At 47.3% G+C, this 25,039-nt stretch overlaps 2 protein-coding genes and 1 non-coding gene across 13 annotated transcripts in view; 1 reads left to right on the top strand and 2 right to left on the bottom strand.

Annotated features, from left to right (window-relative positions):
* Nucleotides 1-2,630, bottom strand: part of SLC1A2 (solute carrier family 1 member 2) — a 150,312-nt gene extending 147,682 nt beyond the window's left edge. Inside the window, exon 1 of the mRNA XM_004264008.3 lies at nucleotides 1,986-2,630. Coding sequence (XP_004264056.2) covers nucleotides 1,986-2,002 — 17 coding nt within the window. The 5' untranslated portion in view covers nucleotides 2,003-2,630. The remainder of the gene's footprint in view (nucleotides 1-1,985) is intronic.
* A 5,419-nt stretch (nucleotides 2,631-8,049) lies between these two features.
* Nucleotides 8,050-8,156, top strand: LOC117199022 (U6 spliceosomal RNA). The gene has a single exon (XR_004480206.1). It is a non-coding gene; the product is annotated as a U6 spliceosomal RNA (small nuclear RNA).
* Nucleotides 8,157-13,947: 5,791 nt separating this feature from the next.
* The window catches only part of PAMR1 (peptidase domain containing associated with muscle regeneration 1), a 170,728-nt gene continuing 159,636 nt past the window's right edge, over nucleotides 13,948-25,039 (bottom strand). For all 11 annotated transcript variants that reach the window (XM_033410697.2, XM_033410701.2, XM_049712954.1 and 8 more), the window contains 4 exons: nucleotides 24,640-24,706; nucleotides 21,228-21,460; nucleotides 19,972-20,264; nucleotides 13,948-18,481 (listed from right to left, as the gene is read on the bottom strand). In XM_033410697.2, the coding sequence (XP_033266588.1) occupies nucleotides 17,945-18,481; nucleotides 19,972-20,264; nucleotides 21,228-21,460; nucleotides 24,640-24,706 (1,130 nt within the window). In that variant the 3' untranslated portion in view covers nucleotides 13,948-17,944. The remainder of the gene's footprint in view (nucleotides 18,482-19,971; nucleotides 20,265-21,227; nucleotides 21,461-24,639; nucleotides 24,707-25,039) is intronic.

Here is a 25,039-nt window from a genome sequence, read left to right as displayed (position 1 = left end):
GAGTAAATGCACCTGGAAGAAAAGATGGAAGAAAGGAAGAGAAGAAAAAAGGAAAGACCAGGGCTTCTGAGAATGTCACCTGCTCATCAGTAACTGCTCTGAAGTGACAATGTGTCATGCTCTTTCTGTATTTGTTTCCCAGCCTTTCAAATGTTCTCAATTCTTTCCTCTCCTAAATGCAAATTCCTTTGACCAATCTTTTCCTGACTATGCAGAGTGTATAATACGACATTAATTAATCGAATGTGAATCACTTCTGCTCTATATTTAAATCAAATATAGAGTCATCATTGGGCAGGTCTCATTTAGGACACAGGTGAGATAAACACACTTAATTTGGGGATTTTTGTTGTTGTCTTAACCTCTCCCTTTACTATCTGGCCATCGAAATAAGGATGCAGGATTTGAAAGACTGCCATCATCAATCTCTTTCACAGATGTTTTCAACCTAGCCTTTACAAGCAGGGACACATCTAGAAGGGACCTTAAGGCAGCCAGAAATGCCTTTATATCTTTTCTAATATGAAAGACTATTTCATTAAACAGGCAAAGACACTGGGGTTGAGACATATGAGCTCTGAATATTTAATTCTAGAGATCTGTGTTAGCACAATGTACCGCCCTCCTTGTACACAAGCATCTTCCTGGAGCATCTCTTTGGAGAACTAATAATCAAAAAGGTCCACACTGCTGAAACATTAGGACAAAAAGAGGAGAAATCTCATGCAACCACAAGGTGCTAGCCCCTCTTTGGAAGGACTCCAGGGGCCAGAAAAGGGATGAGTTCCTTCTCTTGGACACAGAGAGACAGTTTTAGAAATATTTGCCCTTCGCTCGAGGTTGAAGTCTAGAGATCTAACTTTGGAGCCGCTCTATACTCCTACTTAGAGACCTATTCCCCCAAAACAAGCCTGCAGAGTTGGTAAAATTTATTAGGCAGAAGCCCTGGGAAGCTCCAGCACCAAGGACCTTCCACCTGTGCTCAGAGGAGCCTCTGATATTTGCTTTCCACTTAACATGGATCCAATGGTCTCTTGCAAGTATCTAGTGCACTTTTGTGAATTAACCAAAGGGCTGAGTTCCCCAACCAGTCTTTCATTCCTACTCAGACTCTACCGAGCCGGGAAAGTTTCCTGGGAGATACTGGTCCAGGGACGTTGTTCTGGACACTTCCTTTGAGGTACGAGTGTTCAAGGGATTCTTGCAGCCCCATCTCCCTCTTGCTAAAGACACTCCCTTTATTTATCACTGGGATCATTCTCCATCCAACTGCAGCCTCGGGAGGCAGGAGACAACTCCAAGACAGCGGGCAGAATGGGGGGGGGGGGGAGGTCAACGCTCCGCTGGAGTTTGGGGACTCCTGTCCCTGCCCAAAGCCACTGATGTTCCTGCCTCTTCCCGGGAAGCACCCAAATCTTTTCCACTTTTCCTTAACACTGGCCAGGGAGATTCCGCCATCCAGGGACAAGAAGAGATCGGAGCAGGCCGGGTATCTACTCCGCGACTCTGCAAATCTGACATTCAAGACGGCGCGCGCTGGTCTTCGCCCCGCCCCGGCCTGGGTCCCAGCTCATTCATTCCCGGCCGGTCCCCACCATACAACCGGCGCCGCGCTCCAAGTGCTGCTTCCCTCAGCAATGTCTGCCGCTCTTACTGTGCCCAATCCCTTATTGTTTTCAAATCTCAAAAGTAACCTCAACAGGATTTTTCGTCACTCTTTTTCACACCTCCACCGAACCTTTTTAATTAAAATAAAGCAATTCTCCGTCTCTCGCATCTTCAAAGGGTTAAGCAGCAAGCTTCTCGAAAGAAAATCAATTCCCCCCACCACCACCATCCTACCGTCCCACCCCCAGCCAGGCCATCGCTCTGCCACCGTCTCCGAGGCCCGGCGCCGGCGTCTCTCTGTTCCCATCCCGGATAGGCGGACACCACACCGCGCGCGCCCCCCGCTTCGCTGCGGGTACAGAGAAAAAGCCCCTCACCCTTCTGTGGATGCCATGGCCTGGGGAACGCCCCCTCCTCTTCGGCACAATCCGGCAGCGACGGGCGAGAAGTGAGCGGGTGCCGGGGTGAGCGCGCGAGGGTGGCCGAGCGCGGTATTTAAGGGGGAGCCTCTCCCCGCCCTTCCACCCCCCTCCTGGGTAAGCCCTTTAGCGCCTCAGCGGGCGCAAGAGGCTCCAGCCGGAGCTAAGCCTCGTCTCCGCTCGGCACCGCGCTCCCTCCGCCGGCCTCGCTAGGGCTTGGCTGGGCGCTCGGGGGGCGTTGCGGTGACCTCGGAGGGTGGCTTCCTCGAGAGAGCGCCGTCCCCCGGGCTGCGGGAGTGCGCGCAGGGACGACGTGCCGCCGCTGCCACCTGTATTTGCTGTGGGGCTCGCCGCGGGGCGAGTGGCGGAGCGCGGGCTCGGAGGACGGTGACAGGGGAGGGCGGCGAGTGCGTGTGCCGTGGGTGTGCAGGGGAGTGTGTGCGTGCGTGCGCGGGTGTGTGGGTGTGTGTGCGCGCCGGGGGAGGCGGTGGAGGCCGCTGCGCCCTGGCTCCGCGCCGGTCGGGGAGGGATTGCAAGGTTTAGCCCCGCCGGAGCGGGGGATTTGCAGGCGATCCCTCTCTATTTTCGTCGAGAGCTGACATCACCAGCGCCGCCGCCTCAGGAGACTCCTTTAACTGCCGCCCCCTCGGCCCCCGTCTCCAGACGCCGTCCCTCCTCTGCCATCCCTACCCCCAGCCTCTCGCCATAAATTAGCCAAATAAGCAAAGAAGCCCCGCTGGTCTCCCGGGAAGGCCTGGGCCGTCCGTGGCAGGAGCCCAGGATCTAAGGAGTCTCTATTGTTTCCCCTCAAGCCCGCGTGGCCCGGGGTCACCCCGCGCTGGGCGAAGCACAAGCCACGTCGCGGAGACCTGGGATGCCCCTCCATCCCCGCCTCCCTGGAGCAGCCCCCAGCACCCCGCCTCACTCCTTGGCACACTCGCTCCGGCTCACTTCACTCCCAAGCTCATCCTCACAGACGGTACACCCACCCCACCCCCCCACGTCCTGGGTACCAGGCCCCGCGGAACCCAAGCGGCCAAAACACGAGTGGCGCGGCCGAAATACAGCCCAGTTGCGCGCCCTCCCCCGCTACGGCCCGAGTAAATCTCCGGCCTTCAATTATGCATCGGGATTAATATTAATGCAACTCCCTGGGGCGGCGGGCGGGTGCTGGGGAGGATGTAGCTTTTTGGGGTTTTTTTTTTAAGCCAAGGGAGGTCGGCCTCCGGGGCGCTGTAGGGGAAGGCGCGATGAGACGGCGAGGCAAGTGGTGGGGACGCGTTTTCACCCACTCTGCTCCGCTTGCCTTAGGCTTCTGTGCCCCGGGGGCGGCGCGCAGAGACAGATGGGCTCTGTCAAGGGAGGGTCCGAGCCTCCACGCCGGCTTTGCATAATAAAGACAAAATCCGTGCAGATTTTATTATCTCTAGGAAGAGGCAGACACCTACAGACACCCACCCCGGGAGGGCAGGCCTCAATTTCCTCTTCTGGAAAATGGGACCAAAATAACCCCCTTTGCAGGGCCGCGGTGAGAATTAAACGGGCTCTCTTGAGAGAGATTTGCAAAGTGTCAACGCGCCCGAGAGATATCTGCGGTGCAAGCCTGCCCCTTGGAATTTTCCAGGCTCCTCCGGGAGGGGGTCTGGGACGCCCGTAGTGTCCTCAGTCGCCGCCTGTCTAGTCTTATTCCCCGGGAGAGGAGCTCTCCAGCCCCGTGGCTGTGCTGACCCCTTTCCGAAGATCGAATGAAGCGGGCCACGTGGAAACTCGCGGAGTTCATCCCGGGGACCGTGCCAGGGGAGCTGGAGACTCAGCGGGGACGCTTCGTGGTTAAATGCCCGACGCTGGTATCTGAGAGCTTGAGTTCACCTTCCAGTGGAATAATCTGTGAGGAAAGTCCTCAACTGCTCTTCATCCCATCTGCAAAACGGGAGTACCATTCCCATACTCGCATAGCTAAGAAATCGAAATGAAATGTAAAAGATACGCAAAGCTCTTAACTAGAGTCTGGCGCCCAGTAAACCCTCAAAAATTGTTCAGTTTAATCTGAGGTTCCTTGGAGGATAGTTTCTTGAGCACAATATCCAAGGGTGAATAGGCAGATTAGAGAAATAACAAGAAAAAGAGAAAAGAACTAAATAGAAGGTTTTAAAATGTTTCTGCTCACCTCCTCCTTTCACCTCCCTTCCCAAAATCTGAATCCAAACATCTTCCTCCATCTCTCCCCTTCCCTCCTTCTCTCTCTCTCTTTCCTGTGTGCCCCATTAGATTAACCAGACCTATATCGTATCTATCCTAGGACCCTTCATATCACCTCTAATTGTGCATTTTCTTTTTTAAAGTTTAGTTGTGATTTATAATAATTTGTAGATGAAAAACTACCTTCCTGAACCTTCGTGTGATGCTTGGTACTGCCTTCTCTCTAGTCCTGTCAAGAGTGGGTGTGTGACTTTGTATGTGAAGTTGTCAAGTGCAGAATATGTACAGTCTCATTTTCTCTTTATAATTTAGGGATTTTGCTGCCCTTTCTGCCGAGGTGGCAGCTGGAAAACAAAGCCATGGGCATCTCTCTAGACATTAATGATCCCAGCAGCACGACCTCAACCCCCTTTACAATGAGCACAAAGGAAGACCTCCATCAGGATTCCTCGGTATCTGCACACAGGTGGGGAGGGCGGAGCCGCACCTTCCTTAGCCCTCACTGCCAAGGGCAACACACCTGATGGTACAGAAACAGAGTTAAGTAGAAGACCAGAGAAAAGGAAATGGAGCTGATTTCACTTTTTAAACCATCCAATTGAAAAACAGTCTTAATTATATTTTCAGTGTTCAGGACCTGGGAGAATTCAGTGAACCAACAAGCATGGCCAGATTAGACAGAAGCGGCTCCACTTTGCCACCTTTCCTGCAAACGACTATGTTTGGGAACCTTGACACCCATCTTATACTTGAGAGACATTTTCATTCAGCTGCCCTTGGAGATGAGGCCTATTAAATCATGTGGAATTTGCCACAGCTAATTCTGGATAATAATCATTAACTAGAAGGAACTGATTCTTTTTCCTTGCTCCAGAGGGTCCTGCCAACATTCCCACTAATTCTTCATTTTTTAAGCAAATTGGAGGAGTGCTTTTCAATATGGACTGCCCATTAAAATGTACTGAGGGAGCTTTTTAGAAACAATAATGCTAGGGCCCCTTCCAGAGATTTGGAGAAGGGCCCTGACTCAGGGTTTTTTTTTTTTTAACTTCCCCAGGTGAAATCTCCCCTACTATGCAGCCAGCATCGGGAACCACTGGACTAGAGATGATTCAAAAAGATGGAAAGGGGTCCAGAAACATGGCCCTGGGGAGTACTTGAAGCAGATTGGTGTGTTTAGCCTTTGCAAAGACAATAGGAAGATACCAGGTTGACCCTCCTCTCGCCAAATACAGGGCATTTAAAAATCTATCCAGGCAAACACGTGTGTGCTATTGTGGACAACTAACATGAAAAGCTATAAAACATGGAGTTTTCTTCTCGGTTTGCACATATACGAACACTGAGGGTAAGCCACACTCCCACACTGCCTCGGTGCCAGGTCCAAACTCAGCTCTGGGTCAGGCAGACACGCATCAAATACTGCCCCTGGCGTCAATTAGACTGTATTCTTAGGCTGGGCACTTGAGGTGTTCAGCTTCCTCATCTCAAAACCAGAGAACATAATAATACCACCTCGTGGTTGCCGTGAGGTTAAAATGGGATAACTAACATGTAGGAAGTGCTTAGCTCTGAGCCTGGCACCTTAAGTGCTCAAGAAAGGGTCATCCTGGACTTGTGGGAACAGCAGCACACACCCCGTTTAATTTCCCACTGAGCCCATGTGAAAATCTAGCCTCCCCTCAAGCCACCTAAAGTGTAACCCCATTAACTCCTTTCTATCTTCACAACAAACTATACAAATCTCCCAGCCAACATTAAGTCGATAAAGCCCTGATATGAGAACAGAACGAGGTCAACCCTACAAGCCAGTAAGAACACTTTCGAATTTTCTAGCATCTCTCAGTCTCCTCTAGGGATTCCATGGTTATGGCAAAAGCAGAAGGGGTGGGATGCTCTCACATTTGCATGCTGATTTACCTTTCTTAAGTCTTGCCCACAGGTTCTCAGACTTAGCAGGAATAAAAACTACAATGCAGGACTGAATACCAAAAACTTGACTGTACTGTCCTCTGATAGGTGACGTAAGGGATGTTCAAAGTTAGTTTTCTTTTTTTTTTTTCAAAGTTAGTTTTTACTCTGAAGGATTTTTTTCTTTTCTGCCTTATTGCTGGTTGACTTAAGGCTTAACCTGAGCTGTGAGAAGTGACTTACCACGGTTGAATTAAGGTAGTGTTTAGGCTCGGACTTCATGGTCCCAGTTGGAGACTATGTTGGAGTATTACCCTAGCGTTTGCTGAGTCCTAACTGTGTGTTCAAAGTATCTTAATATATATATTATCTCATTTGATTCTTAAGATGACCTTCTACAGTGTATATTATTATTATTACCCCCATTTTACAGAGGAGAAAACTGAGTCCAAGAGAGGTTACAGAATTTGCCCAGCATTACACAGTTACTGAGTGGTTGTGTCAGTCAAGGTCCCAGCTAGAAAAAGATGGCATGTTCAAATTAAGTACGTTGTGCAAAGTTTAACAAAGAGACTATTTAGAAGGGTATGGGAAGGATGTAGGGAAACTCTAAGGGATAGTGCAGAGCCCACAGACTGTAACAGTGGGGCACCATTACCCACCCTAACCTGAACCCAGAGGGAGCGCTCAGTTCCAGCTGACATTAACCGAGATGTTGTTGCCATAGCGACCTGCTGGAAGGGGGCCTGGGAGTAAATAACTTGACCCCTACTTCCCTCCTGTTCTCTCCCCTGCGGGGCTGCCTGTTGGCCAAAGCTGGAAGCAGAGGGCAAGAGAGCACATTGGCACAACTCATATGCAGACCATGTAGTTCAACCTCCCGAGGAACAGAGCAGGATGGAGACAGTCGGAGAAGGAATCTGCAGGACCAACAAATGAAGCTGGGGCAAAACTGGTGTTGGAGATCAGGCAGCCTTCCTGCAGAACCTTGCTTTTAACCTCTCTGCTATGCAACCCATAGCAATAATAATGTCATCATTACCGGAACAGGTTGCCCCCATGCAGGGTCCTCTCCACCACGGAGGATCTTCTAGCAGAGAGGACTCAGCCAGACCATTTGCTACAGATTAGAAGACGGTATATTTATACCATGGAAGAAATCACCAGATGGCCTCAAAGGTTCCAGTCCTAAATCCTATAATTCTCAGTGCTCTTCTCCAATCGTAATAGGAGCTTAGTTGAGCCAAAGAAGGGATAAAAGCGTCCCCTCCTCTTATTTGCTCTTCTAAGGAATTCATTCCCCGTCTTGCTTTTCCTTCAGATTGCTTGAGATTGGTTATCGCATCTCCGATTGGGGGGTGGGAGGACTCCTAATATAGAAAGAGAAAAAAAGCCCTACACTGTTTTCCCATAAAAGGCTGTTAAATAAGCCCATTCCCCTTCCTGATGACAACAGAGGAGAAATGTCTCAATGTCCAAAGTTTATCAGGAGCAAGTGACCCAGAGAAAGAGCAGCATGTCTGGATCTGTCTTTTGAAACTTCGGCTTGATCATTAAGACTATAAAATAAACACCTTAAGGTTTTTAAGAAATAAATAAAACGGAGAGGATGCTGGAGGCCCTTTCATCAAGACAATTAACATGAGTATGCTAATTTTTCAAAACTGTGAGCTATTTTTAGTATGAATGAAAACCATGAATGGAAATCCTCGTACAGTGTTCTATTTTAGAGGAAAGAATATTCTCTCACAGCACCGGCCCTGAAGCCAAGAGCATCTGAGAGAGACGTTGGAGAAACTAAATTGAAAATGAAAAGGTTTTAGAAAAAGAAGGGAGTTTAGGGTGATAACTGGCGGGAGGAGAATCTTCACAGCAGCAGCCCCAGATCATTGTATTAAGAATACAAAGGTGTGTGCTTGCTTTGGCAGCACATGTACTAAAATTGGAACGATACAGGGAAGGTTAGCATGGCCCCTGCGCAAGGATGACATGCAAATTCGTGAAGCGTTCCATATTTTTAGAACACTCCCTAACACCATACATAAAAATAAACTCAAAATGGACTAAAGACCTAAATGTAAGGCCAGACACTATCAAACTCTTAGAGGAAAACATAGGCAGAACACTCTATGACATAAATCACAGCAAGATCCTTTTTGATCCACCTCCTAGAGAAATGGAAATAAAAACAAAAATAAACAAATGGGACCTAATTAAACTTAAAAGCTTTTGCACAGCAAAGGAAACCATAAAGAAGACAAAAAGACAACCCTCAGGATGGGAGAAAATACTTGCAAGTGAAGCAACTGACAAAGGATTAATCTCCAAAATATACAAGCAGCTCATGCAGCTCAATATCAAAAAAACAAACAACCCAATCCAAGAATGGGAAGAAGACCTAAATAGACATTTCTCCAAAGAGGACATACAGATGGCGAACAAACACATGAAAGGATGCTCAACATCACTAATCATTAGAGAAATGCAAATCAAAACTACAATGAAGTATCACCTCACACCGGTCAGAATGGCCATCATCAAAAAATCTAGAAACAATAAATGCTGGAGAGGGTGTGGAGAAAAGGGAACCCTCTTGCACTGTTGGTGGGAATGTAAATTGATACAGCCACTATGGAGAACAGTATGGAGGTTCCTTAAAAAACTAAAAATAGAACTATTATATGACCCAGCAATCCCACTACTGGGCATATACCCTGAGAAAACCATAATTCAGAAAGAGTCATGTACCACAATGTTCACTGCAGCTCTATTTACAATAGCCAGGGCATGGAAGCAACCTAAGTGTCCATCCACAGATGAATGGATAAAGAAGATGTGGCACATATATACAATGGAATATTACTCAGTCATAAAAAGAATTGAGTTATTTGTAGTGAGGTAAATGGACCTAGAGTCTGTCATACAGAGTGAAGTCAGAAAGAGAAAAACAAATACTGTATGCTAACACATATATCTGGAATCTAAAAAAAAAAGGTTCTGAAGAACCTAGGGGCAGGACAGGAATAGAGATGCAGACATAGAGAATGGACTTGAGGACACGGGGAGGGGGAAGGGTAAACTGGGACGAAGTGAGAGAGTGGCATGGACATATATACACTACCAAATGTAAAATAGATAGCTGGTGGGAAGCAGCCACATAGCACAGGGAGATCAGCTTGGTGCTTTGTGACCACCTAGAGGGGTGGGATAGGGAGGGTGGGAGGGAGACGCAAGAGGGAGGAGATATGGGGATATATGTACACATATAGCTGATTCACTTTGTTATACAGCAGCAACTAACACACCATTGTAAAGCAATTATACTCCAATAAAGATGTTAATTAAAAAGAAAAAAAGAATGCAAAGGTGGTCTCTGTAGAAGTTATAACATGGCCTTCAGAATTAGACTGACCTGGGAGCCATTCATCTCAACCACATTTGGAGCAGTGAGTTTCAAAGGGAATCCATCTTTCCCTCTTTTCGTTTTGAATGAACGTAAGTCACTTAACCTTCTGGGTATTGATGGGACTAGCAATGACCCCATCCACCGGGCTCAGAGGAGAACTAAAGGAGGTGATGTCACATAAAGCACTAGCACAGTTCCTGGCACACAGTGATAGCTATTGTCATCTTTATTATGTCAGCCTCCTGGCTGCCATGCTGTCATCACTCAGAAGTGATAATAGTGGTAACACTTCGGATCCAACAACACAGTACAGCTACAGATGAGCCTGCCTGTAGCTCTATCTGTCCAGTGTGGTCACTGAATAGAAAATAAAGGGAATCATCCCTCTCAGGGGTGTTTGGAGCAGTAAGATACAAGTTGAGTTCATTCACTCTTTTCTTGTTAACACACATTAGCAGAAGAGAAGTAAGGGAGTTCTATTTTTACCTGACTCTCTATGCTGAAGAGAAAAGAGATGTCACTTCAGAGAAATCTCAATTCAGACTGAGAACTTGGTCGAAATATAATCCATTCTTCAGGCAGAAGCCACCTAGTAGACGGTTTCCACCATTAAGTAGAAGGCTCAGGAAGACTAAAACATTTGTTAGCTACACTTATTGCCTGATGAATTCTAATGGAAGGAGTGTGAATTCATTCCATTTACTTCGCAAAGATGAAAGAGGAAAGGACACAATGGAAAAAGGTGAATCGTGAGTTCCTGGTTTATCATTCCTAGATGTCAGCATCTTCTTCTAGGAGATGGCTTGAGGGTAAATGTCAGTGTTGGCGCAAATTCTTTATGCCCAGGATAAAAACCATACAATTTTGAATTAGAGTGACTGTCTCTTTTTTAGTAGCTCGATTCCGTATAAAGCAGAAATACTTTTTGAGAGTGATTGCTGGTATTTCCATTTCTACCCCCAGTTCCTTCTAATCATGGCAAAGAATGCCAGTTATGCATATTTCCTTTCCCTTTGTTCTGCTGGGACAGTGTTCAGTAGTGAGGTCTTTATGATGGTCAAAAGGATGGAGAGAATTTTTTTATCTTTGTGGGAGATTTCGTTGCTTGATGACACCTCACTGTGGTTAAATGCTGAATGATTTGGCTAAAGGACCAAATCAAGGACCAAAGCTAGGCTCTCGTGACCTCAGAAGATCCAGTGTTGTGATTCTGGTTCTAATATCTGTATTCATTTCTTTTATGAAATCACTTAATAATTCTGAGAGAGACTTTGTTATCAAATCCCAAAAGTATTTTTCTTATGAAGTTATTTTCCTTATTAAGAGAAAGGGAAAGATAGCTACCAGGTAATTTACTTCCAAGTTGAGATTCTAGATTCAGATATATATTCTTTTTAAATCAAAGGCTGAATTATGTCTTTGGGTAAAAACAGTAAATTAGAAGGGTCCTAATTCACTTGGAGGTTTCATTTATTAGCACCTGGATACTGTTTTATTTGTAACACCCTGTCCCCTTTCTAAATAAGAATTAATAACGTTCTTTCTTTCTCTTTTGTTTGGAGTTATCTTTTCCTAGAAACCATAAGTTCAGGAATATAACACTGTTTTTTTTTTTTTCCTCTGAGAATTCAATCTCTAAAATTATTCTTCACCCGAGAAAGCTATTCTCTAATTTTATCTGCTTTTTTTTTTTTCTTTGTTGACAAAGCTCTCCGTCGTGTCTGGTCCACAAGCTTCTGGATAAACACTCGGTGAATTGGAATACAAACGTGAAGTGAGCCTTAAAAACCTCAGCCATTGAGATGTTCTTCTTAAAATGCTGGGCCTCAACAGCACATCCGGGCAGAGCCCTGCCAGGGAAAGCAGGTCCTACTGCCAAGAAAAGCAAAAAGAGACCACAAATTGCTACCAAACCACTCCAAAATGCTCTTGTCTTTCCAACAGCCCTAAAAAGATAAACTTCCCCAAGCCCTAGGGATCCAAAAAGTATTTCACTCAAAATTTTCACAGGATACTAAAGATGGAGAAAAAATAAGGCAGGAGGGTAGCTATAAGTGTCTCACTTCTTTGCCTCTTGCATTGACTGTCAGCCTTCTTCTTTTAGCTTATCTCATACTCATTTAAGATATTTCTCCGTTAGAACAATATGCAGTTGTGTTATTGCCATGAGACTCAAGGTCTTCATTCATGTCCAGGTTAGAAGGACAACAGAAAACTCAAAAGTCAAAGCCTAAGGCTATAGTTGACGAGTTGATGGCCTCACTAATAGTTCCTAGTGCACATTTCTAGGAGTTCATGGGGTTTGACATATATAGTGTGGTCCTAGCAGTGCCTTCTCACCTAATTCTCCCAGCTGCCCAGGTGGCCATATACACCAGAACTCCATCTCCAGCCTCCCATCACACCGCTCCCCTCCTCACACTTTCCCACGCTTTTAGAGAGCCTTATTGGTTCTCTAGGTCTTCAAATATGCCAAGAGCCCTCCTCTCAACGTCTTTGCACATGCTCATCCCTGCTTGGAATGCTCTTCCCCACTCCCCACCCTCCATTCGTTAGTCACCTCCTTCCCAGCTCAGCCATCACTTCCTCAGGAAGGCCAACCTTTTATCCCGCCCCATCCAGATTAAATCGGTTACCCTTGTTATACAGTTTTACAAGATGCTGTATGTTCCTTCCTAGTAGTCACCATGATTTCTGATTATTCATGTATTTCTGGGATTCTATGACTGAGGGCAACACCAAGCCTATGTTGTCCACCTTTAGTATTTCAATCCTTAACACGATTTTCGTTGATGGATAAATGACAGGGAGAAAATCAATGAACTCACAATCCTTGATTGAATTCAGGATGGAAGAGATTTTATCGACTAATATTCTGATGTAGGTGGTAACTGTGGAAGGCCCATTAAGTTCTGAGTAGGTGATGAATTTGAAAGCATGAAAATTCTTATGTCCCAAAGGACTGTAAAGATTCATATTCAAACCTCATACCCATAACTCCAAAGAACAACAGGTTGCACGCTGAGAAGGAGTTGATAAGATGGCTGCAGATTTCCTACTAGTCCAGCGGCACCTGATCCCTTTTAAAAAGTCCAGCCTGTACACCGCCCCCCCCCAAAAAAAAACACTCCCCAGCAAACACGTACACATACATACGTGCAGATGGGGAAATGCGTAAAAACTGACTGCAAGCTCTCGTACTTTTTCTTAGAAATTTATCCAGACTACTTCCACTTACACAGTCTCACTGCGTTTTGCTCTCAACTCTCTTGGTTCTTCTAACCTGTGACGCCCATTTATTTCTGCCCACCCTTCCCTGTTGTCAAGCTCACCCCACAGATTGCCAAACGTATTTCCACATGCGTGGACCGCAACAGCATTCTAAATCCTCTCTTCCTCTCTCCACCCCTCGGAATGTCTCTTATAACTGGCTTCTCCATCTCCAGTCTCCCCCTCCTTCAAGAACAGCAAGGAAACAATAACCATCATAACAGTGGCCAATATTTACAGAGTGCAGTGGGTCAGATGCTGTTCTACATACTTCACTCACATGCACATTTAACTCACCAACTCCTCATTTCATTTCGCTCCCATTTGCAGATGGAACAACTGTGGGATAGGGATTGAATGTCATGCTCAAGGTCACAGCATGTAAGTGGCAGGGCTGGGAGTTGAGATCAAGCTGGGTCTTCTAACCACTGTCTCTAACACAGCCAGCCTGATGGGCCTTTCTAGAATTCCGCTTCTATCCTTTCACGCTCCTGGAGACATCAACATGAGCTTGATGTTTGCAAATAGGCAGTGAGAAGCCAAATTATTGATCCTAGCATTTGAGATCCACCACCAATTGGCCTCACCCTGGCTGGCTTCACCTTGGCTGGCCAACCTGGCCTGTCATTGCAATAAAGGATTCATGTTGGGAAAGAATCGGCCCTTCTTTAAGCCAGTTCCCCTCCATGTTTAATCTTATGTGCTTTCCAAGCTCTTCCTGTATTTACAATATTCTACTTCCTTCCCATCCACCACTCCAGAGACTCAACTGAAGTTCTAACTACCCTGTGAGTGACAAGTTAACTGAAAACACTGGCCTATTTGGAGTGCCCCTTGCTCTCGATTCCTGTTGGAGTTTATGTGAGAGAAAGCAATATGGGTTGACTACTCAGTAATTCTTGAAAGTCCACTTGATATGTAAACCTGGACACTCCTAAGGAAAGCAAGAATCTGGCTTACATCATACTGAGTTTACTTAAATTTTATGCATCGTATAAATGTTAACATAGAGTATGGAAATTTAAGTAAAATCTGTATGACTTAGGCAAGGTTCTTACTTGTATACCTATATGTATATGTGTGTGTCTATATATTTTTCAATGCCTTACAGCCAAAGACCACCAGAAATACACCTATAGTTGAACAAGTTGAATTTATTGCTCCTTGAAGTGAAAGAGAAGGCACATCGTGGGGAAATGGGGGGTATTTCATCAAGGGAGGATTAGAATGAACTTCTTAAAGGATTTGGGCTTCTATTAGGTGATTTGGGGGAGGGTTCCGAGGCAGTGGGGTTTTGTTCTGGATCGCATGCTAACAGTTAAGTGGGGACAATTCTATAATTGGCTGTCTTTATAAATCTTATCTAGAAGGAAGGAAGAATAGAGGCTAACACTGTCGTTGGTAGAGAAGTCGCAGTCACTCCTCTTAACCAGGAGAGGGGGATAGTTGGTATTTTTTGGTTTGCATAACAACCTTGCTTTTGTCTCTTCATAGACAAGTTCTAAAGCAGTCTTGTTTCTGTCTTGATCCCTCAGAGTCACAGAATGATCGTGACTGATACTGGCATCCTGTGAAATGATTGATCTTCAACAGGAGAACACCACAGCTTTGCTGTGAGTGCCGGGCCAGCTCCTAGGCACCAAGGCCTCCCCGACAGAATGTCAGATGTCAGGGGCTTCATGTGCATAAAACAAAACAAAAAACCACTACAAAAGAAACTAGAGCCAAACCATTCTGGATGAATCAGGAGCCTTCCCCAGCTCTCCACAGAGGTGTCCCCCGTTGACAACCACATTAATATTTCATGCATTAATCTTCGATGACTTGTGATGACTTTTGTTCCGTGTCAACTCAGAGGCTGGAACTATGTTTGCAGAGGTCCCTTCCCTGTATGGCTCCAGGTGAGAGCGGGCACAAGAGAAACTTACATGAGATTTGAAAAGGAGCGTGAAGCAACAGTTGTCTCCGTGCTCTGGAAATTGGTGAAGAGCATCGGGCACTGTGGCAGCTCATACACAACGTCACTGATCTGCTCGTTCACCTTTTGCTGGCGCGGGACATCACCCAGGCCCACAGCTCCTCCCGTACCTGCTGGAAATCCTCTTCCGGCTTCTCCGAGTGTCCTGGACCAGGTGTGTGTGTGCGCAGGTCACTCAAATCATCGAGGTTGGGGACAGCAAGAGACAAACATAGGTTTCCATTTGTCCTCGTGGGTTCCAGTTTGTCTTTGCTCTGCCAATTTCACACCCAGCTTTCCTTCCCAACGGCTGGCCGGTTGAACCCAGATCCAACATCAGATGCAAAGGCAACAGCCTGTAAAAGACTTTGCCACGAGTGCCCACAATTGTATGTGGCCATCGTAACCCCTTATTCTAGATGACCCTTAAAAGTTCTGAATGTCTGAAAAAACCCTGACTGATATACACCCCAGATTTCCAGCTAAGAAGAGATCCCTCATCGTTGGAGTTCTATCCTAAGACAAAAGGGCCATGTGATGAAGGGAGATGGGTGAGATTCCTCCAGTGCCGGGTATGGCCAAGGGACAGGCTCGTGTCTGACTCTCTCGTCCTGACCTGGAGTCTTAGTTTAGTCTGGTTGAGTGCTTGCAGCCTGTGAGAGCAGTGCTGGGGTAGAAAGATCTAGGGCGAGTGGCAAGTGGCCATGAGGCTATGAACTAAGCAGCCCCAGGTGGTGTCACCAGGACTGGGGGCCAGATTCAGCTTCTAAAGGGAACAAAGTCATAGCTGAGATGACATCAATGTGAACCAAATCTGAGTGGTGAGGCAAAGATGGAAAATGACGCTAGATAGTAAAGAGAGTGTCAAGAAAATAGGGAACGTGATGGTCCAGGTGAGGGGTCAGGACAAGTTAAAGAATGGAAAGTATGAGCATGGACAGCCAGGTGAGACGTGGCAGACGTGGAGGCTTCATGGAGCTGTGCCCCGCTGGACAGCCCTGCCCCTGCCAGTTATTATAGGCACCAAACTGCATGCCAGGTACTATGTTCATTGCTTTACACAGTAGCTCATTTCAACATCACAGCTACCACAACAGACAGAGTTTAGCATGCCAACCCAACAAATGACAAACTGAGGTGGAGGGGTTAGGTGACTTGCCCAAGATCACTTAAAAGAAGTTGAAAGACAGGAATTTGAATTTAGATCTTTTTGATCTGACTTCCATTACACCTCTCGAGATCCAAACTTTCTAGGCTTAAAAACAAGAAAGAAACCCTTTGAGCAGCCTGATATATATCGGTCAAATCCAATACTCCAGCTTAACCACTACGTGTTGGATGTTTGTTACTCAGAAGTTGATAAGTAATACGTTGCCCTGAGATTAAGCCGTGAGGATGCAGCGGATGGGTGAAAGGAGGACGATGTGAGCTACAGAAAGCCCCAAGAAAGCCTGACCAAGAGAGAAAGCACCAGAAATTCCCTTCTGGCTCAGGGAATTATGTAAAGACACAGAATTGAGGAGGCAGGTTGGAAGACAGATGTGACCTCCCGCCTTGGGGCTAAGTCCTTGGGGTCAAAGTTTTCTCTGATAAGTGGAGGAAAGAGTAATGTTTCTGCTGGGGTCTGTAGGAGGTGAATGTACCAACCCTTGACACTCAGGTCTCAGGAGGTGAGGAAAAGACCAAGAAGTTCCCACAAGCCCCCAGGGGAGGAAGAGGAGGTTACTGAAAGCCAGGCTGGGTAGCCACCAGAGAAGGCTGTCACTGTGGCCAGGAGGCTGAGGAACCCAAACCAGTGTCAAGTCGGAGTCCCCCCGGATCTCAGGAGTATCAGAGCCAGCCAGACCTGACGAGCAGCTAAGTCAGCGGGGAGGACCGCCGGCCCCAGGGAAACAGAGAACACAGCACCAGTTGCAGTAGTTACAGACACGAGCACCCAGTGCGGGCAAAATGCCCAGGAATGAGAAAGTCCCACCACACACACCCAAGAGCCAGCAGGAACTCAGGAGTCCTACTGTGTGTGTCCCGGGGCTAGAAGCCACGTAAGCCTCCATGGGACATCTTGGAAAGGAGGAAACTGGGGAGGGTAGGGGAGAAAGGATAAAAGAGTGAGTCACCCAAAACAGAGAATGTTCCTGAAAAGATCATTTCAGGGATTGGATTGGATTCAACTCATTTTTTTTCCCTCCACTATCCAGTGGGAGCCAGGGGTGGGGCTTGAAAGGAAAACCATATAAGTTATAGAGAAGAATGAAGCTGCAGTTTCTTGGCATATCTCAATCGAGTGTGAGTATATAGGTGATTCCCGTTCAGATGCTACGAAAATAGGTCCTCAAGATTTCTAGAGATTCAAAGCAGGGTTTTGTGCTTGATCTAGAGCATAAGAAAAAGAGGGGACACTAGAAATCCTCAAATCCCTGGTATTTTCCTCTGTTTGTGCCTTATCTGATGGTGCCCAACCTCCCTCTCCCCCACCTGAAGGCCCAGCAAGTTGCAAGCACTGGTATTGAAAAGATGGCATCGGCTTTGCTCTATGCATTATTTGGGAATGATAATCTAGGATCTCTCTTAAAGGGCTGCCACCCAGCCATTGGTCCCAACACACGTAGCTCAAAGAGGCTGCATGCAGGAATCAGAGCCATGGCACATTCGTTCCGTGGGTCAGAAGCCAACCCTTGTTTTATTAAAGTGTGTACAGGGGACTGGGAAGGAAAAGGACCACCCCGTGACGTGGCAGTGTGCACGGACACCAGTGCCGCAGCCAGGCTCCGCTGTCCGGGACTGTCCTGCAGGCGGCTCTCTGGAACTCTGTCTGGCTGGAGCCTTGGAGGAGACCTCTCTCGACCACAGCTGACCATGGCATTCGCACCACTGAAGGGCAGGTGGGGAAGGCCACTGGGGCCGGTTGAATGGGGAGGATTGCTTTGCTATTCATGTAGTCAATTTTGAAGAAACTGAGTTCTTGCAAGCAGCCCTGGTATCTTGCAAATGGTCCCAGCAGTCAGGGAGGCAGTGGCCTACCAGAAAGTAAGCTCGACTCGCCCTCCACTGGTGTGACATCAGAAGCCCTGGCACAGCCAAATTCATGGGCAGATTCACATTTCAGGTCCACGATGCCTTGGGCAACACACTTACGGAAGGATGCATGGAAGTGCCTCTTGATGGGCCTGAGGCTTATTTCATGTTTCTCTCGATCCAGTCTTTAAAGGGCAGCACTTTGGTGAAGGCTGTGTAGAGGCTGTGGCTGCATGTCTTGTCATAGCTCCAGCTGACCAGCCCCACCAGATGCCAGCGGGGCTCAGGGGACGCCCGCCCCGGGAAGAACGCGGCTGCGATGCCGCCCGTCTCTGCTGTGCAGATGTCAGAAGGCGCAGCGGGGTCCCAGCCGGCACAGAACATGTTGTCTGTGACGCTCACCGGGATGCCGTGCTCTTCGTGCTGCTCCTCACACAGCAGCGAGTCCGCCACACTGACTACCCCCGAGCGCAGCGTGTCATTCTTGAAGCCGGGGCTCCTCGCATCTGCCAGGACATTCCAGCCCGCCACGGTGATGCGGGACTCCTGGAGGGAGGTGCTGAGGTCCCGAGGGGCCGCCAGGCAGATGGGCTGGACGCGGGTGCTGATGCGAGCCTTGTCCAGGAGCTTCAGGACGGCGATGTCCGCATCCAGCAGGATGGGGTCGTAGTTGGGATGCAGGATGATTGCAGAAATCTACCAAGGTAAGGAATGGACAGCAATTGTGAGCGACCAACTCCATAGTGACAGGAACAGGCAAGCCCCGGGGCTAAATGATTGGGAGAAAATGTCTAAGAGACAGCTACAATTATACAGAGATACTTTTCTCAAGGGATAATAGAAAGCAAATGCTCTATTCCCAGGGTTGCAATCTGAAAGGCCCGCCTGGCTGGCAGGTTGTTTTAAATAAGTTGAGTGGACAGGTGAGGTTTCAGGAACGGGAGTGCATGCCCCATGCAGAGGGGGCAGCTGCCACTTCGCTCCAGCTGGCCACTGCCATGCAGAAGTGCTCATTTTGCCAGAGAATAGACTCCAGATGTCTGGCTGAAACCTCCTGGTTTTTAAATGTTGGCAAATAACTGATTAAAAAAATATATGTTAGCACTATCAAAACACAAACCCCTACAGGCTACCAGTTTGCAACATCTGGTCCACTGTAAACACTGCATTTACCCTCAAGCCAGTAAGACAGAGCTACACCCAGGGTGGTCCACAGACTTTTCCACAAAGTCTCCCCTAACTGTCCCCATCCTTGCTGATCATCTTCTTTGACAGGGGCCTCCAGGAGCTTACATCTGTGATATGCCGTAACATTCTCACGGATGTGTTCTATTCCTTCAACTACATTTGGGCTCATCTACTCAGGGATTCTATTGTGTTGGACTAGTCACGATATACTGGTCTGTCTCTTCCCCTGGCCTGTGGATTCTTCAGGGCAAAAACCATGCCTTATTCAGTTCTGTATGTATTCCCAGCGAATGGCATGCTGTGGGAACTCAACAATGGATGGATGGATGGATGGAAGGATGGATGGATGGATGGAAGGATGGATGGACAGATGGATGAGCTGGATGGGTGAGTGGGTGGATGGAAGAGAGGGAGGGAGGCAGGCAGGGAAAGAGAAGAATCTTACAAATTTATTAGGAGTCTCTATTTTTCCTCAAAGCCTACCTAGCACAGTGTCCTAAACATAAGAGGTGGTTACATTTCGATGACCCCAATGATAGAAGATATTTGTTACTATCTTTTTTTTTTTTTTTTTGCGGTACGCAGGCCTCTCACCGTTGTGGCCTCTCCTGCTGCGGAGCACAGGCTCCGGACGCACAGGCTCAGCGGCCATGGCTCACGGGCCCAGCCGCTCCGTGGCATGTGGGATCTTCCCAGACCGGGGCCCAAACCCGTGTCCCCTGCATCGGCAGGCGGACTCCCAACCACTGCGCCACCAGGGAAGCCCTACTATCTTATTTTTAAAACAATTTTAGGGGGGAAAGACTCCATAGTCTTTCTAGATGCCCCTTTCTAGTATCTGTCAATATATATTAGCCACCTACTATGTGCCTAATATTTCCAGGCTCTGGGCTGGATGCCAAAGTGCTAGAGTGACAGGACCGACACAGTCACTGTTCGCCCAGTACTGGGAGTTGCTGAGCCAGAGACCCAGTTTCCAGGCTGCAGCCCTCTCTCACCCGCAAGCCCTGGATGCTTTTCTCTTCCCGGTCATCATCCCTGTAGAACTTCCCCAGGACGACTTTGAGGTCTGCTGTCTTGATCACGGTGACCCTCCCCAGGTCGGTGACGCAGTGGGCAGCCACCACCACGGTGCGCTCATTGACCAGGGCACCGCTGCAGACGAGGAACCACGTGTCCTTGTGCAGGCTGCTCCCGTGCACCCCACCGGCCCTCCTGTAGATGGCAGCCTGCCACGGCCAGCGCGTCCTCTGGGTCTTCGGAGCAGTGACGTTCTCAGTTTTCCCACAGACTATGGAGAAAGCATCAGCTCAGTAATGTAAACTCAGACCTTCCCATCCAAAGGGGAATGTGTCAGTCACCCAACAGAGCACAAATCTGGAAAGGTGGACCCTATGGATGTCAAGACCACAGAGCATCTAACCCGTTTTTCTTTTCCCTTTAAACATTAATCAACCACCTTGACATGGTTGACTATAAAGTCTAGGATTACGGTTGGAGGCTTACCATCCCAGCCACTTACTGGGCAAGTTGCCTAATCTCTTACAGCCTCAGTCTTCCTGCCTGCAAAATGGATACAGTAATCACAACTGTCTCCTAGGGTTCTTGAGGAGAGTGGATGAGATGATGTATATAAACAGTTAAATTCAAATATGATGACTATTGCTATAAAGATGACCACCTCGAACTAAGCCATATTCTTCTTCTTTGACAGAGAGGATGGGGGTAGCTTAGTATGTGCAAGACCCTATTCCAGACACTTCCATGTATTACTGCAGTCATCATCATTATAACCTTGTGAGTAATCAATACCTCATAATCTAATTAATAACAATAACCTAATTAATACCATTGGGTGATGAGAGCGAAAACTGGGTTAGACAGGGTAACCAAGGAGATATCACCAGAAGCCCTCTAGCACCGTTAGCCCCCTCTCCACTTGGTGTTTAATAACTGCTCTGTCCCTTTTCACCAAGTAAATATGAAAGAATTATCCACAAAAAGTATGCCCCCCTTCCCAAAAACTTCGTCTAAGATTTAACGAGTTTATTTCTCCTGGGTAATATGTTTAAGCCAAAGGAAGGAAGCTCTAATTGTGGAATTTCAGACTTCACCAAGCTAGGGAAAGTGTTAGAGGGCCATTCTTCTGGACAAGGAGTTTTTCCCAAAAAAGTCTTCAATAGGGTCAGTGGCTTTTCATAGGCAGCAATAGGAGATCTAAGCTGCTCTAGATCAAGGACAGGCATTGACTCACTAGGGATGCAGGACGGGGCACGCCCACTCCACTTCCCAGTCCTCAGACATGTCCTCCGGCTGCTGCCCAGGCGGCGGTAGAAGGGTGAGATGCACTCATACTGGATCTGGGTGTGCAGGTATTGGTACCCAGGGGGCAGGTCTCCAAAGGGAAGGGCTGGCTTCTTGGTAGAGGAGTCCTGCAGCTTCTGCTTGCTGAAGGCTGATGAGTATAGCTGGTGTAATGGCGTCTCCCTACATCGGAGCACCCGGCCCGGAGAGAGAGGAGGGCCAGAGACAGTCATTGTGGCTCTTTTAGTATCCAAGCCCATTCCTTACAGAGGAAGGGAAAACAGCTATCTCATCCTCTGTGTGTCTCTCTCCCTTTCTCCCCTCACACCTCTCTCTCTCTCTCTCTCTCTCATACACACACACACACACACACACACACACACACACACACACACAAATGCCTCTTCTACCACTGAGCAGATTTTTTTGCACACTTCAACCTTCAACTTATTCCTCCATTTCCATTTCTGGCATGCCTCCAGCTGCCCTGGATTTTAACCAAAGAGCATAATATCTGACATAATAGCTGCCATGCTATACATGCACACACACAAAAATTAATAGTGAAATTAAACAAAAAAGGAAGTTAATTTCAAGGGGAGAAATCCAAGCGGCTGCTTTTCTCTAACCATTATCATAATGGGGCAGTATTAGGAATTGATTTAGCAATTAGCAGATGTAATTAGTCCACCTCAGAGAATAAAACCTTCTCTCAGAGCACATTGATTGGGAGAAATAAGGAGCGTTGTGTGCGAATGTGAAAAGGTCTTTTAAATGAGCCCTGAAGTTGAAGCACCCAGAGACCACTCTGGGATTCTTGGGAGAGAGCTATGCACACTACACAACTTGTGCTCATTTTATATCAGTGCTTAATGACTATTAAGTGACAAGTTAGAGTTCCTTTAGGAATCAGTGTTTTCATCCCATTTAATGAATGGAGGAAGGAAGCCCAGAGAGGTAGGTAGGAGTGCTGAAGGGCACACAGGAAGCTAAGACAGTACCCCAGGCAACACAGGGCAGTCATGGTTCCCACCCTGGTTTCCCTGCCATGCCAATCCATCGTAAGAAATCTGTTTCACGTGTCTGTACCGTGCTGTGCTCAGAGCAAACATTCCATCCACATTGATTTCATCCAACAAATCTTTAGCTCAAGTTTAGAACCAGGTCTGCAGTTCAGGGAGCTTCTGGACTTGCAAACAAACACAGCTTTTGGCCATTGAAGGTTTTGCGCTGCCTTTGGGGGTTCCTGGGTGAGCCCGGCTGCTGGAGACCATCATATCCCCACTCAGCAGCGTATCTTCCAGAAAGATATTTACAACCAAGTTTTAGGCTTGCTTTCTCATCTACATGAGACACCTGGCACCTTGTCACCTAAGCCCCCATTACAACCGCTTTACAAAATGCAAAGCCCGGTGGTGGTCTTTTTTAACAGCTCTGGGCCTCCTCTCCAAGATGTCTCCTTGGGAAGAATACTTACTGGAGAGTCCAGCCCCAGATAAATCACAAAGGTCAGAAAGGAGGGTGGGTAGAAATACTGGATTCCACTGCCACTGTCCCCAAGGAAATGCCTTGCCCGAAAAGGAAATGGAATGAGAGAGCCAGAGGCAGAGTGAGAGATGAAGGAATATCCTGAACTTTGAATATTTCAGATCACTTGTTTGGGGTCAGCTCCAGTCACTGGGATTCATTGTTACCATTTCTAAAAGCAATAGATACTGCTTACAGGTGTTCATAGGTGCAAGGTGTTTTTAAGGCCTTTATATAAGGCTTAGTTCAAGCTTCATGCATCAGGGAACAGCCCCTGAAGACCCTGGATTTACATCCTGGGTTGCTCCTTCCTCTAGCAATGTGACCTTGGGCAAGTTCCTCACCCTCTCAGAGCCTCAGTTTCCCCATCTGTAATAAAAAGTAATAAAATCTAAAATGAAATGGTAATAATAATACTTACCTCAGAGGTTGTAGTGAAGATTAAATGAGCTAATATATGTAAAGAACTCAGAATTGTAACGGGCACAGAGCAAACACCCAGTAAATGCTAGCTATTTGCCTTGCATTTAATCCTTAACAGTCCCCAGAGACAAATGTTATTGTGATCACCCTTACTTTTCAAAAGAGGAACTGAAGGCTCAGTAAGCTTAGGAATTTGCCCAAGAATACCCAGTGCTAAAGAGAGATGACAGCAGGTCTTGAACCAACTGATCCAATCCATTCATTCATTCACTCATTCATTCAATATTTTGAGGGTGTCCACCATGTGGCAGGCACCGTTCTAGGAACTAGAAGTTCAGTGAACCAAACAGAAAATGTTCCTGCACTTATAACTTTCACATTTTTTTGGTGGGGTACAGGGAGACAGAAATTGAACAAATAAATGAACAAAATGTCAGTAGGACAACAGGTGGAGATGGATGCCAAGGTGAAAACTGGAGAGCTCTGTAAAGGTCAGAAAGCGCTGGCTAAAGAAGTCAGCTCAGCGGTCAGGGTGGAGGTGGGGTTGCTATTTTTATTTATTATTTTTTTTTTTGGTGGTACGCGGGCCTCTCACTGTTGTGGCCTCTCCCGTTGCGGAGCACAGGCTCCAGACGTGCAGGCTCAGCGGCCATGGCTCACGGGCCCAGCCGCGGAGCGGCATGTGGGATCCTCCCTGACCAGGGCACGAACCCGTGTCCCCTGCATCGATAGGCGGACTCTCAACCACTGCGCCACCAGAGAAGCCCGGGGTTGCTATTTTTAAAAGGATGGTCTTGGAAGGTCTCTCTGCCAGGTAAAAACTAAGCAGGGAACTGAAGGAAACCAGGCACTAAGCCTCGTTGAAATCAAGTGGAAGCAGGTTCCTTCTGGAGCCATGGGTGTAAGGTTCCACAGCTGCCACCAGGGGTCCCCACCTCTATCTTTCCAGGAAAAACGCTGGGTGGGTATCCCTGAGGCCTCACATCCCTCCTCAGGGGCAAGTCATTCATCTCCGGTTCCTGGCCCCACCAGCCTGCCTCATCTGATTGGTCACTACCAAGAACATCTTCCTAAGCCACAGCTGGCTGCATAATAAATACGTAGTAATTTCAGGAAGACTCGAGTATTAAAATCCAGTTCCTCAAAGACCATCTTAAAGTCTGGCTTCCCACCACCACTTACTTTCCCACAATCCAATGAAATCTGTGCATCTTCCAACAGTTGCTACCTCTTGGCTAAAGGCAGCTGGCTAATAAGCCTCCATCTAACGAGCCCTATTCTTCCTTGGCCAGTCAGCACTGAGTGTCCCTAAGAAACCTCAGACTGTCTTTGGCCAAACACCAGTGGGGAAAGGGGGTGGGAGAGGAACGTTCATTCGCCTTTAAAGCAGAGTTCAGGTGTTTCAACCTCACCTTGACTGAACCTGCATTGGAAGAACTCTCCGTCTCACCAGGTCTGAGATCTTTGGTTCTCGACAGGCTAGAAAAAAAAAAAAAAAAGACAATGCTGCATAATCCTTTTCCATATTAACTGTTCACATCATTCAGTTCAGATTCATACCTGACCACCCTTTCTGGAGACCAGTGCACATTCCTCAGGCTTTCAAAGGTAAGATACATTAGCCAGACTTGGACAGCTCGCTCAGCAAAAGAGCATGCTGAGTTTTATCTAAATTGGCAACCCCCTTTGAAGAACCCAAGTAGAATAAACACCTCTGCAGAGATGCTCCCCCCCAGGTGATATGAAACAATGATAATTAATAGATTAGGATTATCTGTTCACATAAATAGTATTGGCGAACTTAATCAATAC

This window comes from Orcinus orca, chromosome 8 (assembly GCF_937001465.1).
Source record: "Orcinus orca chromosome 8, mOrcOrc1.1, whole genome shotgun sequence".
In the NCBI taxonomy this organism is placed as follows: domain Eukaryota; kingdom Metazoa; phylum Chordata; class Mammalia; order Artiodactyla; family Delphinidae; genus Orcinus; species Orcinus orca.
This window is presented reverse-complemented; position numbering and strand designations above follow the sequence as displayed.